At 49.8% G+C, this 17,406-nt stretch overlaps 2 protein-coding genes and 1 non-coding gene across 3 annotated transcripts; 1 reads left to right on the top strand and 2 right to left on the bottom strand.

Moving 5' to 3' along the window:
* Nucleotides 1–494: 494 nt before the first annotated feature.
* On the top strand, nt 495–3,103 carry LOC136537637 (glutamate decarboxylase-like). The gene is made up of 7 exons (XM_066529589.1): nt 495–684; nt 811–1,015; nt 1,185–1,385; nt 1,509–1,723; nt 1,819–2,072; nt 2,189–2,241; nt 2,336–3,103. The coding sequence occupies exons 1-7, from the start codon at nt 593–595 to the stop codon at nt 2,780–2,782; spliced, it is 1,467 nt and encodes a 488-aa protein (XP_066385686.1). The 5' UTR covers nt 495–592; the 3' UTR covers nt 2,783–3,103.
* Nucleotides 3,104–7,510: 4,407 nt separating this feature from the next.
* Nucleotides 7,511–7,649, bottom strand: LOC136541050 (small nucleolar RNA Z247). The gene has a single exon (XR_010780156.1). It is a non-coding gene; the product is annotated as a small nucleolar RNA Z247 (small nucleolar RNA).
* Nucleotides 7,650–10,297: 2,648 nt separating this feature from the next.
* LOC136514968 (uncharacterized protein At4g15970-like) lies at nt 10,298–15,081 on the bottom strand. The gene is made up of 3 exons (XM_066508668.1): nt 14,637–15,081; nt 11,213–11,587; nt 10,298–11,103 (listed from the first exon to the last, which is right to left on the bottom strand). Exons 1-3 carry the CDS (start codon nt 14,883–14,885, stop codon nt 10,618–10,620), a joined length of 1,110 nt encoding a protein of 369 aa, XP_066364765.1. The 5' UTR covers nt 14,886–15,081; the 3' UTR covers nt 10,298–10,617.
* Nucleotides 15,082–17,406: the final 2,325 nt, after the last annotated feature.

The following is a 17,406-nucleotide window of genomic DNA, read 5'->3' as shown; positions in this document are numbered from 1 at the left end:
CCTGAGTTAACTATGCTAAATTACACTAGGTTGACACATCGTGTGATTTTAATTAGACGACCGGTAGAGATAGGTTCTTGTAAGACCATTGAGGAATAGTGTTTTCCAGAATGAACCGTCCATATGATTTTCAACTCAAGTTAGAATAGTTGTAGCCTTGTACTGTTGTAGTGGTAGACTTGTAGGCCTCATTCGCTGGTCTGAAACTTGGTTGAAAAACACGGTTCTGGCTGAATGGTTGTAAGAGAAAAATATTGTTCTTGCTAAAAAAAATCGAACAAACCGAATATGGGGTAAGCCGAACAGGGCGTAGCGCAAAGAATTGCGAATAGCAGACACCCGAGTTCAGTGCCGAAAGCCATGCGCCCGGTCTGGGGCGCACGCCCGTTCGTCTCGGCAAGAGCCATGCCGCCCCGACCACGTCGCGGCCATGCCCCACGGCCTCCTTATAAAACCATCGCCACTTCTCTGCCCCATCCTCTGATCTGCTCCTCTCATCTCGGACAAGACAAATTTAACTAGCTCTTTACCGGCAACGGCAAAGCCAGACATCCGCCGCCGTTGAGCCCCAAGGGCCAAGGGAGAGGACGAAATGGCGCTGTCCACGGCGAACACGAACGCCGCCGAGTCCCATCTGCACTGCTCCACCTTCGCGTCGCGCTACGTGCGCACCGCGCTCCCGAGGTATATCCTGCTCCTCATTGGCGCGCCGGCCAATTGATTGATTTGCGGCCGGAGTCCCTCTCTGGTTTTTTCAGCTGAATATCCGGAGGCCCGGGTCCCCCTGTGCGTGCCATCGTCACGCTGCAGGTTCAAGATGCCGGAGCAGTCGATCCCCAAGGAGGCGGCGTACCAGATCATCAACGACGAGCTGATGCTGGACGGGAACCCGCGGCTGAACCTGGCGTCGTTCGTGACCACGTGGATGGAGCCCGAGTGCGACAAGCTCATCCAGTCCTCCATCAACAAGAACTACGTCGACATGGATGAGTACCCCGTCACCACCGAGCTCCAGGTAACTGCAAGCGCGCGCGCGGCCTGACTGACAACATGCTTAGGCTCCGTTCGATTGTCAGGGAACGGATCCCTGGAATAATCTTGATCAACCCGGAATAGTTCCTGCCCCATTCCAGCAGAACCGAACGAGGCCTTAATCTAATCTAACTGTACTTGGAATGGAACAGAACCGGTGCGTGAACATGATCGCGCACCTCTTCAACGCGCCGATCGGCGACGACGAGACGGCGGTTGGGGTAGGGACCGTCGGCTCCTCGGAGGCCATCATGCTGGCCGGGCTGGCGTTCAAGAGGAAGTGGCAGAACAAGATGAAGGCGGCGGGCAAGCCCTACGACAAGCCCAACATCGTCACCGGCGCCAACGTCCAGGTACATTGCTTGCATGCATCGTCTGTCGGCGTTTCAGGGCATGCATGAGCGAGCTGCTGGCCATGCCAAACTAAACCAAATGAATGATCTCTGGGCTGGGGCTGGCACGCGGTGCGCTTGCAGGTGTGCTGGGAGAAGTTCGCACGCTACTTTGAGGTGGAGCTCAAGGAGGTGAAGCTCAGGGAAGGGTACTACGTGATGGACCCCGAGAAGGCCGCGGAGATGGTGGACGAGAACACCATCTGCGTCGCCGCTATCCTCGGCTCCACGCTCAACGGCGAGTTCGAGGACGTCAAGATGCTCAACGACCTGCTCACGGCCAAGAACGCCGAGACAGGGTACGTGCGCTGAAGCCGATTGTCTCATTCTCTACCAATGCAGAGGTTCGGACCTAAACTGATCTCGATCGACCGGCTTGGTTAATTTCCGCCAGGTGGGGCACCCCGATCCACGTGGACGCGGCGAGCGGCGGCTTCATCGCGCCCTTCATTTACCCGGAGCTGGAGTGGGACTTCCGGCTGCCGCTGGTGAAGAGCATCAACGTCAGCGGCCACAAGTACGGCCTCGTCTACGCCGGCGTCGGCTGGGTGATCTGGAGGAGCAAGGAGGACCTCCCCGACGAGCTCATCTTCCACATCAACTACCTCGGCGCCGACCAGCCCACCTTCACGCTCAACTTCTCCAAAGGTAGGTACCCGCGGGCTCCGCGCTCTTCTGTAACTCTGTTGCTTCTGTTTGAATTTGTTTTCAGGCTTTCACTGAGCAACAGTGAGTCCATCTTCTATGCCTGCTCTCTTGGACAGGTTCGAGCCAGATTATCGCGCAGTATTACCAGCTCATCCGCCTCGGATTCGAGGTAACCGCAACAGCTTGCATTATGCTACTGACGACATTAAATTCGCTGGGCTTGTAACCGATGACGCCGTTTCGGCACCATGATCAATTGGCAGGGCTACAAGGACGTGATGCAGAACTGCCGCGACAACGCGACGGTGCTCCGCGAGGGCATCGAGAAGATGGGCTACTTCGACGTGGTGTCCAAGGACTCGGGCGTGCCGCTGGTGGCCTTCTCGCTCAAGGACTCCTCCAAGTACACGGTGTTCGAGGTGGCCGAGAGCCTCCGCCGGTTCGGCTGGATCGTGCCGGCCTACACCATGCCCGCCGACGCCGAGCACATGGCCGTGATGCGCGTCGTCATCCGCGAGGACTTCAGCCGCGGTCTCGCCGAGCGGCTCATCGCGGACCTGGGCAAGACCATGGCCGACATGGACGCGCACGCCGGCAGGAAGGCGCCGGAGCAGCCCAAGAAGTCGGTGCACGACATCGAGAAGGAGGTGACCACCTTCTGGCGGAGGCTGGTCGCCAATAATAAGAAGAAGAGCAGCATGGTGTGCTGATGATGGGCGGCGGATGGGCGCTGCGGCCTGCGGGAGGAATAACATTCCTGTTGCGACATGTTCTCACATCACGAGCTCAGTTCTTCTTATCTGTTTTTGGTTTACGTCTGCGTTGAGTGATTCGATTTGAGCTCCCATTTTATCTGTTTCGATTTGTGTGTGGTTGTTCGCGCCAATTGATGAAAAAACTTGTTAATCCGAAGGATGTAGGCATATATATACACACATTTCAAGTTGAAGTACAGTAGTGAACATGGGTTTTAGATCAGTAACCACGATGTGGACTCTGATCACATTCTGGTTGCTCGGGAGTTCAAGAAAATAAATGAGTATGTCTTCTTCACAACCACGTGTTTTATGTAGTTTCAACACATTAATTTTCTGTGCCATAGAATTAAGATCCAACAGCCTCTAGTCTTCTTCTACTTTCAGAAGATCACAAATCACAAAATCATAAATCCAAATATTATAAAAAATATTTTTTTCTATGCAAGGATAAAAGGACAAATCGGGCGTCCGATCCTTTGGCCGCACGCATATACGCGTATAGGACGGCGGTCCTTCTGCTGGCTCTTCGTACAGATCACCTTTCCTCCCCACGCTCACGCACACATGCACGCATGCAGCAACAAGCAAACGTGCAGACAATGGCAGACGGTGCTATAGGTCAAGAAGACAGTTGAAAAGAGAGAGGGAGAAAAAATTTATGTGTTTTTTTCGCTAAAACACATGTGTGTTGTATAGCATTATGTCTATTGTACAACTATGTGTTTTATGCAGTTTCTGTAAGACGAGATGACAACCGTGACTGCCTATCTTGGCTTGTCACGTATCCGTGTTGATGTATATATAGTTGTTACAAGACTTGGAATACAAGGTAGTTAGTTGGGAAGATAATGATCTCATCTCTAGATCTAACAACCTGATTCTATCCTAACTGAACTACAGCCAACACGATCACGGTCATATGCCGTGTTACATGTGAGTACGTATACAAGAAGATATGTCATGTTTCTTAACACCCCCGCTCAATCTATACTTGTCTTCTCTACAAGATTTAGATTGTTCTTGAACTCTTCAAACTTTCTCTGCGGCAATGCTTTAGTAAAGCCATCTGCAACTTGATCTTCAGTAGGCACAAACCTTATTTCTAGTTGTCTTCTTGCAACCCTCTCACGCACAAAGTGGAAATCAATTTCTATGTGCTTAGCCGTGGCATGAAAAACTGGATTTGCTGCCAAGTAGGTTGCTCCGAGATTATCACACCGGAGACGGGGTTTTACTTTCAGTTTGATCCCCAGCTCACCAAGAAGCTGTTCTACCCAAATCATCTCAGATGTTGCATTTGCCATTGACTTGTACTCAGCTTCAGTGCTAGACCTGGACACTGTAGGTTGCTTTCGAGCACTCCATGAGATTACATTCGATCCCAAGAAGATTACAAATCCACCAGTTGACCTTCTGTCATCTCTACATCCTGCCCAATCTGCATCTGAAAACCCACTAACAATTAATGGTGACTTCTTTCTAATCAACAGCCCTATATTCATTGAAAACTTTAGATATCTAATGACCCTCTTGACTGCTGACCAGTGAGTTGTAGTGGGTGAGTGCAAATACTGACAAACTTTGTTAACTGCAAACGCTAGATCCGGTCTAGTAAGAGTGATGTACTGCAATGCACCAACCACACTCCTATACCTGGTGCTATCTTCTAGACCGAGTAAATCTCCATCTCCTTGTATCATCTTTTCTGCGAGAGCCATAGGAGTAGCAACAGGTTTGCAGTTCGACATTCTTACTCTGGATAGAATGTCTTGAGCATACCTCCTTTGGGTTAGAAGCAAATCACCACTCGATTTTCTCTCCACCTCTATTCCCAGGAAGTAGTGCAAATCTCCAAGGTCCTTGAGTGCAAAATCCTTCTTAAGTGCCTGCAACAGTACCTTGACAGCATCTTGTGACGAGCTGGTTACTATTATATCATCCACATAAATCAACATATATATCTCTACACCCCCTTTACTATAAATAAAGAGTGAGGTATCTGATTTTGAGGGAACAAACCCAAGAGCAACAAGTTTGGAGCTTAGTTCTGCGTACCCAGCTCTTGGAGCTTGTTTCAATCCATAGATGGCTTTCTTGAGCTTGCAAACAAAGGAAGGACATTTTGGATTCTCAAACCCTGGTGGTTGTCTCATGTAAACCTCCTCTTCCAGAACACCATGAAGAAACGCGTTCTGAACATCTAGCTGTCGTAGACACCATCCACGTGCCACTGCTAGGGATAGTACCAACCTCACAGTTGCAATTTTGACAACTGGACTAAATGTATCCTCATAGTTAATCCCATAACGTTGATTAAAACCTTTAGCCACTAATCTCGCCTTATACCGATCAATTTTACCATCAGCTCTCTTCTTTATTTTGAACACCCACTTACAATCTATAATATTCTTCCCTTGTGACGGTGGAACAAGATTCCAGGTGCCATTTCTTTGTAATGCTTCATACTCATCTTGCATTGCTTCTTTCCACTTGGATGATTTCAAGGCTTCCTCCACAAAATTCGGCTCATCAGAAGTGCAAATGTTAGCATAGCGTACTATACCGTCAGTGTAAATCTTTGGCTTGACAATACCGCTTTGAAGACGCGTCTGTGGTCGAGACACCTCAGGGTTGTGTCCTGCTGCATCATCATTTTGAGCCGCCTCACTGGACTTAGCCACACCAGATCCGGAGTCAGGGGCAGAAGATCCGGCGATCGGTGGAGTCGGTCCCGTCCGGTCAACGCGCTGGGAGACCGGCGTAAGTGCTAAAGTTGATCCTGCCCCCCCACGCGTTGAGCCCGGAAAGGCCGCCGCAACCTCGGACGAAACCTCGACTGGCGACGCAATCTCTGTCAGAGGAGCATCCTCGGATCCTGAGCTCGGATTCACTACGGCTGCTGGATCTGTGGCCTCATCATCCTGTATTTTCTGAATAACCTGCACATCATCTGATTCCTGTGTTTCATCGCCATTAGTTACAACAGCAGGATTAGTAACATCAGGAACATGACAATCTACTACCCCAGGAACAAAAGGATTTAGGTTTTCAGGAAGGAGAGACACTTCATCTCTTAATCGCGCACCGGCATTGGGATGCAAGGATGAGAAGGGAAAAACATCCTCATCAAACACATCTCTTGAGATGTAAATGCGACCTGTTTTAGGTTCAAGGCATTTGAAGCCCTTGTGAAGAGAACTGTAGCTAAGAAACACACATTGCGTCGACCGGAAAGATAGTTTTCTTGCATTGTATGGTCTCAAATTTGGCCAACATGCACACCCAAACACTCGAAGAGAATCATAATGAGGTTTTTCTTTTAACAGGAGCTCGATAAGAGTTTTATTCTCTATGACTTTAGATGGAAGAATGTTGATGATATAGGTAGCAATAAGAATAGCATGATCCCAAAATTTTAAAGGCATAGATGCTTGGGCTAAAAGGGATAGACCTACTTCCACTATATGTCGATGCTTCCTCTTAGCTCTACCATTTTGTTGGTGCGTATGCAGACAAGAGACTCTATGGGAAATTCCCAACTGTTGGAAGAAGGAGTTCAATCTCTCATACTCACCCCCCAATCAGTTTGCATATGCACTATCTTCTTGTTGAATTTTCTCTCCACAAGATTTTGAAAGTTGTTGAAAACACGAAACACTTCGGATTTGTGTTTAAGGAGGAAGATCCATGTGTATCTACTATAATCATCGATGGAGGAAACATAATAAGCACAATTGCCAACAGAAATAGGAGCAGGCCCCCACACATCTGAGTGAATCAAATCAAGGGGAGCACCACTTTTATTATTCGAGCTGGAATAGGGAAATTGACGACTCTTTGCTCTTTGGCAAGAGTCACACACCGACTCAACATCACGATCTAACGAACAAGGAAGCAAATTGTTTTTGATAACTCTCTCAACAATAGGAAAGGACGCATGACCCAAACAACTATGCCATCGCCAAGTGGATGGTCTACCGACACGACAAGCCTGCTTATGACGCTGTGCTCCTGCCTCTTGAGACCTCAATGGATAGAGGTCGTCCTCACACTTGCTATGGTGAAGGGCTTTCTTCGTAGCCCAATCCTTTATGAGAAAATAGTGAGGATGAAATTCAATGAAAGTGTTATTGTCGGATGTGAGATGATGTACCGAAACAAGACTTTTGTTTGCACTTGGAACATGAAGAACATTTTGTAGATGCAAGGGCTTAATTGGGGTATGTAAGATTGCATGACCAATATTACTAATCTGCATACCTGATCCACTAGCAGTGTGGACTTGATCGGTGCCCTTGTACTTGTCCCTCACGGAGAGCTTCTCCAGCTCGGCGGTGATGTGATCCGTAGCCCCGCTGTCGATGTACCAGTTGGTGTCGACGCCGTAGTTCACCTGCGCCGCCCCGGCCGTCTTGGTGTAGGGCTGGTAGTCCTCCTCAAAACGATGCCAGCAGACGTCAGCCTCGTGCCCTTTCTTCTTGCACACCTGACAGATTGGTTTGGCGGCTGGTTGTCCACCGGTCTTGGAAGGCGGTGGAGAGTTGCCGAAGCCACGTCCACTGAAGCCTCTGCCAGGACCCCCACGACCACGACCATGAGGACCCCCGCGACCATGAGATGCTGCATTGACGACGGAGTTGTGGTCGTGGTTGCTGTTGTCCTGGAGCATCTGAAGACGCATGTCGTAGGCGAGGATCTGGGCGTAGAGATCACTCAGCGTGATAGGCTCTGTGCGCCCCAAGACGGAGGACACGAGCGGATTGTAGTCGAAGTCAAGGCCAGCGAGGATGAACGTCACCAGTTCATCGTCCCCAACTGGCTTCCCGGTGGCGGCGAGTTCATCACCGATCGCCTTGACCTTGGCATAGTAGGCAGCAGCAGACTGGCTGCCCTTCTTGCAATTCGCAAGTTGCATGCGCAGATTGGTCACGCGCCTATGACTGGGCCGAGAACATGTTCCCGAGCGCCGTCCATACGGTCGTCGTGGTGGTCTTGGTCGCCACCTGCGCGAGGACCTCCCTTGAGAGAGAGTTGTTGATGTGGGCGAGGAGCAGCTGGTCATCCTTGACCCACTTCTCATACTCAGGGTTGATGGCGGTGAACTTGGTCTTGTCCTCCTCCTTAACAAGCTCGATGGTCATCGCCGGAGCAACTTTGGATCCATCCAGGTATCCTTCAAATTGCACCGCGCGGATGCCGAGCATGATCTGCGCCTTCCATAGGAGGAAGTTGTCACGAGTGAGCTTCTCGGAGATTGAGGGCCCAAACGTCGAATGGTGGGAGTGGTTGGAGGAGGATGAAGACGACGCCATGGCTAGATGTATCTATGGAAGAGTAGCTCTGATTACCATGTTAAGTTGCATGCACCGACCAATTTAACCCAAAAGCTTAAGCTGATGGAAAGAGGGGGTCAATTCACTTATATTCCAACACTTCCCCTCACGTGGAGGCTCTCTCAGGCCTCAGACGTGGAATAGGAGCGAGCAACAATTATTTTATTTAATTGCGCTAACCAGGATTCGAACTCGAGACCTCTGCCTCTGATACCATGTAAGACGAGATGACAACCGTGACTGCCTATCTTGGCTTGTCACGTATCCGTGTTGATGTATATATAGTTGTTACAAGACTTGGAATACAAGGTAGTTAGTTGGGAAGATAATGATCTCATCTATAGATCTAACAACCTGATTCTATCCTAACTGAACTACAGCCAACACGATCACGGTCATATGCCGTGTTACATGTGAGTACGTATACAAGAAGATATGTCATGTTTCTTAACCGTTTCAACACATGAATTTTTTTACACTATAGAATTAAGATCCAATAGATTCTAGCCTTCTTCTACCTCTAAAAGATCACAAATCACAAAATCACATACCTAATTAAAGTTAAGAAAATTTAACCATGACAGCTCAGTCTCCGGGACGGAGGGAGTATACAAGGCTACGAGTGTACATCTATCTATCCGCCTCCGTGGTTGACGGATCGCATCCACAAAGCAACTGCTGCTGCTGCAGCCCATTATTCTTTGCATGCTGCTGGCGTCAGCGTCGCTGGTTGGTTGGCCAATTAGACCAGGCGCGCGTGGCGGTGAGCAAGGGCCAAGGGCTACAACGTCCGATCCCGCTAGACACGAACGACTCGTCAGTTTCATTCGCCGTAAGGGTCAGGGTGACCACTGTGTTCCCATTCCATCATACGGACTCCGATCCTGTGCACCTGGTTGTCCTGTGCTACGAGAGTCGTCGTCATCGTCTCCATCGTTCACCGGCGCGTGCCGTCTGGTCTGGGTCCATTATATTCCAACGGATGAAATGAAAACCGTCCCCCGGGCCTGGAGCTGCGTCTGTGTGGAACGGAACACAGCAACTACTGAAATTTTGATTGATATCACCGGAATTCAGACGCTGTACGTACTGCTTTATCTCTTCCAGTTCCAGACATTAGGGACCTGTGAGAGCCAGAGTGTTGTGATACAGTACAAGGAACATGGATCCAGTCATGAACTCCAGGTAACAGTGAGGCAGCTGATGCTCTTTGCAAAAGCACTATTGCAGCTAATTAAGGTGGGGGTCGTACTCCTACTCTGGACTGGAGGTGAAGCTGAGCTAAGCCTGCCATAGTGCCATGGTCCTTAGGGCTTCTCCGATCCACTCCCACCGGATCTGGATCCAATCCACGTATACTCTACACTACCGTTCCATGAAAATGCCACTAGGATTATTGCTGGATGGATGCTAACGTCACAATAATTTGGGTTAGGTGATCGTTGGTAAGCCTACATACTGTCCTTGATTACTTTTCAAGCCCATTTCCTACGAGAGCGATACCATATACATACACCAATACATAAGGTTGATACCATATACATACCACCATGACACCATGTACTAACAGGCTATTTTTTATATTTGGCCTCTTTCGAGATTATAAAATCTTTATTCTTCTTTATTACTAATGGACAAATGTCTTTTTATTTTGTTCCTATATATAGCTTTGCCACTTTGCCAGTAGCTGCCGCCGACCAGCCCATATGTACTAACAGGCTATAAGTTTTGGCCCAGCACCCAAAACATGGGCCTTTATTAAGCGAGCGAAAAAGGAAGCACACACAGCCTATAAATAGCTTTGCCACTTTGCCAGTAGCTGCCGCCGACCAGCCCATATATATATACCAGGTGCAGTTGTGGCCCATGCGAATTCGCAACGGCTCTCGAGCTCTGTTGCGGTTGTTAACTAGCTAAGCACCTGGCTGCATCCTGATCTCATGTTGCCCAGCCCAGAGAATGTTAAAATTTGCTCTGAATATGGTCTGCATCCTGATCACGTAGTGTAGTAGCAGCAAGGCTAGTTCAACATCTGAAAATTTGCTCTGAATCGAAGAGGCAACGCGTGGGAACGAGTCTGTTGGCGATAAATGGGCGCTGCCTGTGGCATTCTTCATCCATCTCGATTTGCAGGTGCAGATCAACGATATTAGATACATAGTATAAGATGTGCTGTGTGCATACATACGTACGGAGCAGTATAACTTAACGATGTTTCCTGAATTCTAGCTACCTACTAGTATAACCTTTGCTGATGACGAATCAAAAGAATGGAACCTACCCCTCAATGCAATCTCCTGAAATTTCACGCCAAGAACCAAGAGCCAGAGAAAGAATGCACGGGGCACGGGGCACGGGGAGGCAGCCACCGCCACCGTGCAGCATCGCAGGTGATTGATGATGCCGCTGCCGGGCTCGCCGTTCGCCGGGTGCTCACCTCGATGAGGAAGATCCTCAGTGGATGCAGATGCCCGGGAGCTTCCACTGGAACTTGCCTGCGCGGCGCTCGTCGGGTGTGCCGGCGGTGTAGTTCCTCCAGACGTCGAGCACCCCGCGCAGGTCGTGGAGCTTGGCGCCGAGGCCGACGCAGCAGTTGGCGTGGAGGGTGCAGATCTTGTTGAGGTCCTTGCTGAGCTGGCAGAAGCCGCTGATGTAGGCGGTGTCGAGGAACTGGATGGCGAGGTCCAGCTTGGGCGCCATCTCGTGCTTGATGAGGTTGAACACGTCCTGCTCGTGCTTCCCGAAGAAGCGCCACCGGCCCTGCTGCCACGCCCTGTAGAAGTCGATGGTCCTGGCCGACGACCGCACGAAGAGGAAGCCGCCGTTGGGGAAGTTGCGCAGGCTGTAAGGGTCGCCGATGTACACGTCGGTGGAGATGGCGATGTCCGCCGCCATCGAGATGTGACGGAACGGGTCACGGAACCACATCACGTCCACGTCCTGCACCCAGCAACAAACGCAACCATATTATAGCCATATATGTGATTTTACTACTATTTTCTTCTTCGTCAATCATCCGTAATAAAGCTAGTACTAACGATTTTACTACCGTGAAGAGGAAGTTGTAGCCGAGCTCGAGCACCGTCTGCTGGAAGCGGTTGCGCCCCCACATCATCTCGAGGTAGTCCTTGCTCATGAACATCTTCTCGGAGCGGTAGTCGACGCCGTTGGAGGTGCGGAGGAAGTAGCAGTGTCGGTGGACGGGCTTGCAGCCCTCGTAGGCGGCGGGGTCCATGGTGACGATGACGAGGTGGTCCAGGAGGCGCGCCACGCCGCCCTCCCCGGTGCGGAAGCTCTCGAAGAAGAGGTCGAGCAGGGAGCCCGGGCGCGTCCACGCCGCGTTGATCTGCGTCATGATCACCGTCCGGTCCTTGGTCGCCGCGCGCGCCAGAACCTCCTCCAGGTCGCCCCACGGCGATGGGGCCTGCAAATGCATTGTTTTGATTATAAAATCATCAGTTGGTCAGGAATAGAATGTAGTCTCGTTGCAAATCAGTCAATCTTGTTTGATGATTAATTCTGTGACTATTATGCATGATGTAAATTTTGTGACTATTATGCATGATGTACTACTAAGAGCAACGCCCCTACTTGAGCCCCCATAGCTAAATATGCGGGCTCACGTCAAAAATCCAACTCCAGCAGGACCCCAACTACGGACCCCAAATTTGTATGAGCACTCAAATCCTCTCACCAGACCCTATTTTGGTTGGGCCAACAACCCGGCCCCATCCGTGTGGGCGCTGCAACTCTCCCTCCGGTGGCTTCCTCCGACGAGCTCCGCGCGACCAGATCCATGGAAGGCAGGGACGGAGGGCTCGTCGGCTCCTCCCCTTCGCGCCGCGCCCCTTCTCCTCCACCCGGGCATGCGCAAGCTCGAGCGCGCGCCCCCTGCCATGGCGTCCGCGACCTTTCCTCCCCGGCGTCGGCCCCTTCTCCTCCGCCGCCGCCGTGTGCGCACGGGCCCGCTGCTCCTCTCTGCTCCGCCGTGCGGGCCTCCCTCTACTCCATCGTGCGGGCTCGGTACCCTCTGCTTGGCCGCGCGAGCTCGGCCCTCGCAGCCCTGCCGGCACAGGCGAGTGCTCGATCTGCACGCGTCATGGTATGTGGGGTGGATTTCAGAGGAAGAAGATAGATTTGACCCAATGACAAGTGGGCCCCTTATGTCATTGTCTACTAATATGGATTTGGGGCCTTCGTTTTGGGGCTACTGCTAGAGTGGAAGTACAAATTTAGACCAATAAAAATAGGGATAGGCTCCCAAATATAAAATGAGAACTTTAATTTAAGGGCTACCGCTGGAGTGGCTCTAATGGAGTCGAGTCGGTTCCAAAGTTGGATGGTGCGACTGCGCTGTGCGCTGCATCGCCGTCATGCATGTGATCTGGCTGGCAGGTGAATATAAAGCCAGGTGACCAAAACGGGGGTGCAGCAATGGTGGTTGGGCACACGGGGCCGCGCTGCCTGTTCGTTAACAGCCGACGGGCGGCGCGGTGCCAGCAGCCATTAGGTGAACAGCTGCATCCGATGCGGTAGCATTTGGGTACAATATACGGTGAAGGTGAGTACGTACATTATTATCTATACATACAACGGCGATCAATCAATGCCATTTCTGCGCCCGGTTGGGTTGGCCTTGTTTGGTTAATAAAATATGACTGAAAGTATCGTTGGCTAATTTAGTGTAAAAGAAAAATAATATTCGTTAGCTAAAAAATACGTTTTATAAGTCAAACAAGTCCAGACAAACAAGACGCTGAATACTAACGGTCCCACCGGCATATACTCATATACAGTATGTCATCAACTTAAGGAAGTGAAGAGAAGCATTACTCTTGCTGTAGTTGTGCCGCTGTATATACATGTGCGCCGCTCCACTTCACATATTCAGCTTATTCATTTGTTGGTTTTGACCAAAGTTTATTAGTAAGCCACCAATATTTTTCTCCGCCAACAAAACCACCACTAACGACCTTATCGACCCAGAAAACAATAGCGAACATGCCGGTACAAAAATAGGTCGTGCACGTCGCTCGGGAAACGCTGTGCAGTAGTGCTGGTACATGAACGCGTGCGTGATAGCCGTCGTGTGATCGTGTCCTGCGCTCGTAGCGTCAAGGATGGGCAGGGCAGGGGCAGGGGCAGGCAGGCAGGGCGGAGTGGCGCGTGGGTGAGCGCCAATCATGGGCCGTCGATCACGGGGCGGTTCCCGAGGCCGCGTGCACCGCCGCGGCGGACACGTGTGGACGTGGCAGGGAAGCAGTGGGTGGTGGCGGTGGTGATCTGGTGGAGGTGTTGACGACGACGAGCAGTAAAAGCGTATGCCTGCCGACAGACAGCGGATACACGGAGCATGGTTTGGTCGTAAATTTCTAGCTGAAATAATATTTTTCTCTTAAATAAATAGTCAGGTATACTTTTTTACGAACCAATATGACCCGGCCGACCGAACACACCGACGGCCAGACAGCCTACAGGGGGAGTACGTGTACAGACTGCAGCTGTTGTGATCTCCGGCGAATGGTGCCGGGTTAGCAACAGAGCCATGCCCATGCGATGAGTCATTCACTAGCAGTATCCACTTCCTGTCGTCTGGTAACATGTGGAGAAGACAACAGATGATGAGGTGGTTTTTAATCGTGGATTCGGGAAGGTAGTATACTCTCTAGTGTAGGAGTAGTTTAGTTCATGGGGACACGGGAAAGTGGTTGTGTCATCAACAAAACAAAACAAGGAAAGCAGGAAGGGATTAGCATCGAGACGTGAGCTGGTGTGTAGGGCGGCCCGGCTGGTTCTGGCTTTTGGAGTTTAGGCTTTGGGAGATATTGATAAACTAGTCACGCTTTTGTTACCCGGTCGCCATCCGCCGACGTAACTTGCTCAAAGGGGATTCTCCCATCCTGTCTATTTTTTTGTGTTCGGTTTTTCTATTCCATCCTTCGTTCGTCAGTTGTTGGTGATACGTTGCATTTGCGTCCCCCCTGGACTGACTCCGGTCTTGTTCTGCTTCATCCATGTTATGCCTCTTTTTTTTTTTAAAAAAAGAAGAAATTAACTAGCAGGGCACCGACTCCATTCACGAGCTCGTACTGTTCCTGTTGTTTGTGTTGTGTTGGAATCAGAAGTGATGAAGGAGAAGAGGAGCAGGAAAGTACACGTATCAGATGACTGAACTGCATTTCTCTGGCGAATGGTGAGCTGATCGCTCAAACTACCGATGAAATTGAAGGAAACTACTGATCGGTTCCAAACCCTCCCCTCCCCAATCCCCCCTCCCCCAATCCCCAAAAAAAATATCGTCAGAAATGATTGGTGTTTGGAGGAAGCCCTCGCTCCGATGATCAAGCGCAACTGCTTTAGTATAGTAAAACAAAACCGCACGCAACCAGGATTGATCACCGAGGAGTCGAAACTGGAGCAGCGGACGAAATTACGGGAAGCGAACGGAAGGGAAGAGAAGGCGGCGCAGGTACCTGGACGGGCGCGGGAGCCGGCGCCGGGGTGGCGGTGGCGGCCAGGGCGGCCGCCGCCGCGTCGGCGAGGCGCTGCAGGTCCTCGGCGGTGGAGTTGTCGGGGGCGGCGGAGGAGGTGAAGGCGGCGATGTCGACGAGGCGGCGCGCGGGCGTGGCGGACATGAAGAAGAGGACGCAGACGGTGGCCATGGCGGCGCCCAGCACGAAGGACACCAGCGGGCTGACGCTGCTCATGTCGCCGCCCTTCATCCTCGCTCCTCGCTCACGAGGGACGGACGGAGGGGGATGCCGATCGATCCCTTGCCTACTTGGTGGTGCGGCGGGTTCAGTTCAGGTTCTTCTGGGTTTGTTGCTGCTGCCCGTTGCCGTGGCGAGGCGAGAGCGAGACGTGGGGCGGGGTGGATGCGGAGGAACAAGGAACGGAACGCGCAAGGGACGGGAGCGGGGACACGGGATGGGATGGGATGGCGAGGCCCTTTTAACACGCAAGGCACTGGGACTGCGAGGTGGGGCCAGGCCAAGTGCGGAACGGGTGGTAGTCAAACGAAACGAAAGGGAAAGAAATGTCGCGTCCCGGTGCCGGCGAGGCGACAGGTCATCGTCGCCGTATCATTTGGATGATCCCGCCCCCAACCACGGCCACGGGGTTTCCGCGCGGCCGGCGGGGTTGGTCTGTCGGGTTGGACTCTGACCCGCTTCGGCAATCGGCGATTTGCCTTTCTTTGGTCGTCCGTTCGGTCCGCGTCCGCGTCGCGCGCCCTTGTAGGACCAGCTGACCCTGCACCGTAAATCACGCTGGAATACAACTGCTGCTGGTACGATATTGTGCTATAGTAGTCTGTGTTGAAAGGCCAGAAACAGAGTGGAAGAATGTGTGTAGGGCCCAGGCCAATGGAAGCAGGCAAGCAGCTAGGGGCCTCATGCATGGGCATGGCTATGCTATGCTATGCTAACTAGCAGCCTTTTGACCTGCAAGCACTACAGCTGTTTGTTCGGTATGCTTTATTGCTTCTCCATGTTTCCTTTTCTTTATTTTCTTATTACTAGGTCATATATACGTGAGCAAGCCAAACTAGCATACTCCATAGTCCAAGGCTGGCAACTTCGATAAGGACTAGTATATACTAGTACTACATACCAGTACCAGTTGGACGGACGATACATTCTGTACCTAGACTGACAGCGAATGATTGGTATCAAAGCAGCATGAAGTAGGTGACACGCGGCATGATGCAATGCAACAGAAATAGACGGTTTAATTAGGATCAGTTAGTAACTATACTTGGTGCTGCACCAGAAAGAAAAGAAAGATTAAAGGGAGTTTGCATGCAGTTGTTGGCACATGGCCCTAGCTACCTAGCTACATCATGCAAATACCACCAGGACAGCTGGGAGTCATAGAGCTAGAGCAGTTCTGATTGGGATTTTAGTGAAAAGAATTGCAATCTTAGCCTGGACAAGCTTTGCCTCTGTGAAGAAGAAATATACTATACTATGTATTACAGTATAGTATTATTTCAGGGCAAGGCTCCACCTCTACCTGCCCGCGCGTTGGTTAGTGGGAACGGGTTGTGGTTGATATTCGTCAGGTGTGTTGAGAAGAAATATGGCCCGTTCGCTTCGCTGAAAAAACAAGTTGAAATATTGTTCTGGTTGATTTGTTGCGAGAGGAAAACACTGTTTCGGCTGAAAAAACAAGCTGAAAAGATATATTATAAGATAAGCGAACATATATATATATATATATATATATATATATATATATATATATATATATATATATTTACTTAGTTATATATTTGTCGATGTTTTGTAAGTAGTTGCCAGTAAATTAAGTATTTGTAAGTAGTTTGTTTTAGTAGTACTACCAGTAGTCAACTACTTAATCAAATGTCAGCTCTATATCTTGTTTCGTAGAAGATAAAACCCTTAAAGTTAAATTACCCATGGATACGATGCACAGTCAAATTGTGTAAAATTTCACAGGCACGGTCTCTGTGTGTATATATGCTGGGGAGTAGAAAAGGCCGGCGTCTAATTATACTAGTTGAGTGTTCGTGCGTTGCTACGGGTAAAACATCTCATGACATACAACCACACAAGTGAAATATATGTAGAATCTTATGTCATCATAAATAATTAACATTAAAACACATAATTCATACTAATTTCTTTGAAATAAAGAAACCAATATGATATTATTGACTTCACCCAGACAGAGGAAAAATAAGTAACAATTTATTGTTTTTTGTTTGTGAGACTAACATAGTTTTGAAGATAATCTCGTACACCTTCAGGTATGTTGTCTGTGTTTTGGTTCCCCGTGTATGTGAGTAGGTGTAGCAAGATGTGCTTCATCACTTCATAGTTATCGTGCTAAATTTTTATAGACATATACAGTTAAAATGTATGTAGGTGAAAAGAGGAAAATTATATACAAAGGATAATACTCACGTTGCAAATGGATGTTTCTATCCTTTTGCCATTCCATGCACGCATTTCATCGAACTTAGGATGCACATGTGAACAGCAGTGCAGTAAAACAGCTAGTGTTATGCCTTTTCACGAAGCGAGGACATCTTTGTAGACAACATTTTTCGTGTATGTACCATTTATTTTTGTCTTTTTCTTATCCTTCTTATCACTGGGTGGGATATAAGTATACCATCAATATTGTTTGTATCGAGTGAATCATTCATATGCAAACAATCATCTGCTTCATTAGGATCCATATTTTTCTTGTTTGATACATCCTGACCATCTACCAATT

The sequence above is a fragment of the Miscanthus floridulus genome, chromosome 2 (assembly GCF_019320115.1).
Source record: "Miscanthus floridulus cultivar M001 chromosome 2, ASM1932011v1, whole genome shotgun sequence".
NCBI classification, from domain to species: Eukaryota; Viridiplantae; Streptophyta; class Magnoliopsida; order Poales; family Poaceae; genus Miscanthus; species Miscanthus floridulus.
Note: the sequence above shows the minus strand (reverse complement) of the source record. Positions and strands in the feature narration are given on the sequence as shown.

Excerpts from the sequence above, each read along its gene's own strand:
- LOC136537637 (XM_066529589.1), top strand. The coding sequence starts at position 593 with ATGGCGCTGTCCACGGCGAACACGAACGCCGCCGAGTCCCATCTGCAC. Across the intron at positions 685-810 it reads GTGCGCACCGCGCTCCCGAG|GTTCAAGATGCCGGAGCAGT; the intron begins GTATATCCTGCT and ends GTCACGCTGCAG. Across the intron at positions 2,242-2,335 it reads TCATCCGCCTCGGATTCGAG|GGCTACAAGGACGTGATGCA; the intron begins GTAACCGCAACA and ends ATCAATTGGCAG.
- LOC136514968 (XM_066508668.1), bottom strand. The coding sequence starts at position 14,885 with ATGAAGGGCGGCGACATGAGCAGCGTCAGCCCGCTGGTGTCCTTCGTG. Across the intron at positions 11,588-14,636 it reads CGGCTCCCGCGCCCGTCCAG|GCCCCATCGCCGTGGGGCGA; the intron begins GTACCTGCGCCG and ends ATGCATTTGCAG. Across the intron at positions 11,104-11,212 it reads GCTACAACTTCCTCTTCACG|GACGTGGACGTGATGTGGTT; the intron begins GTAGTAAAATCG and ends TGCTGGGTGCAG.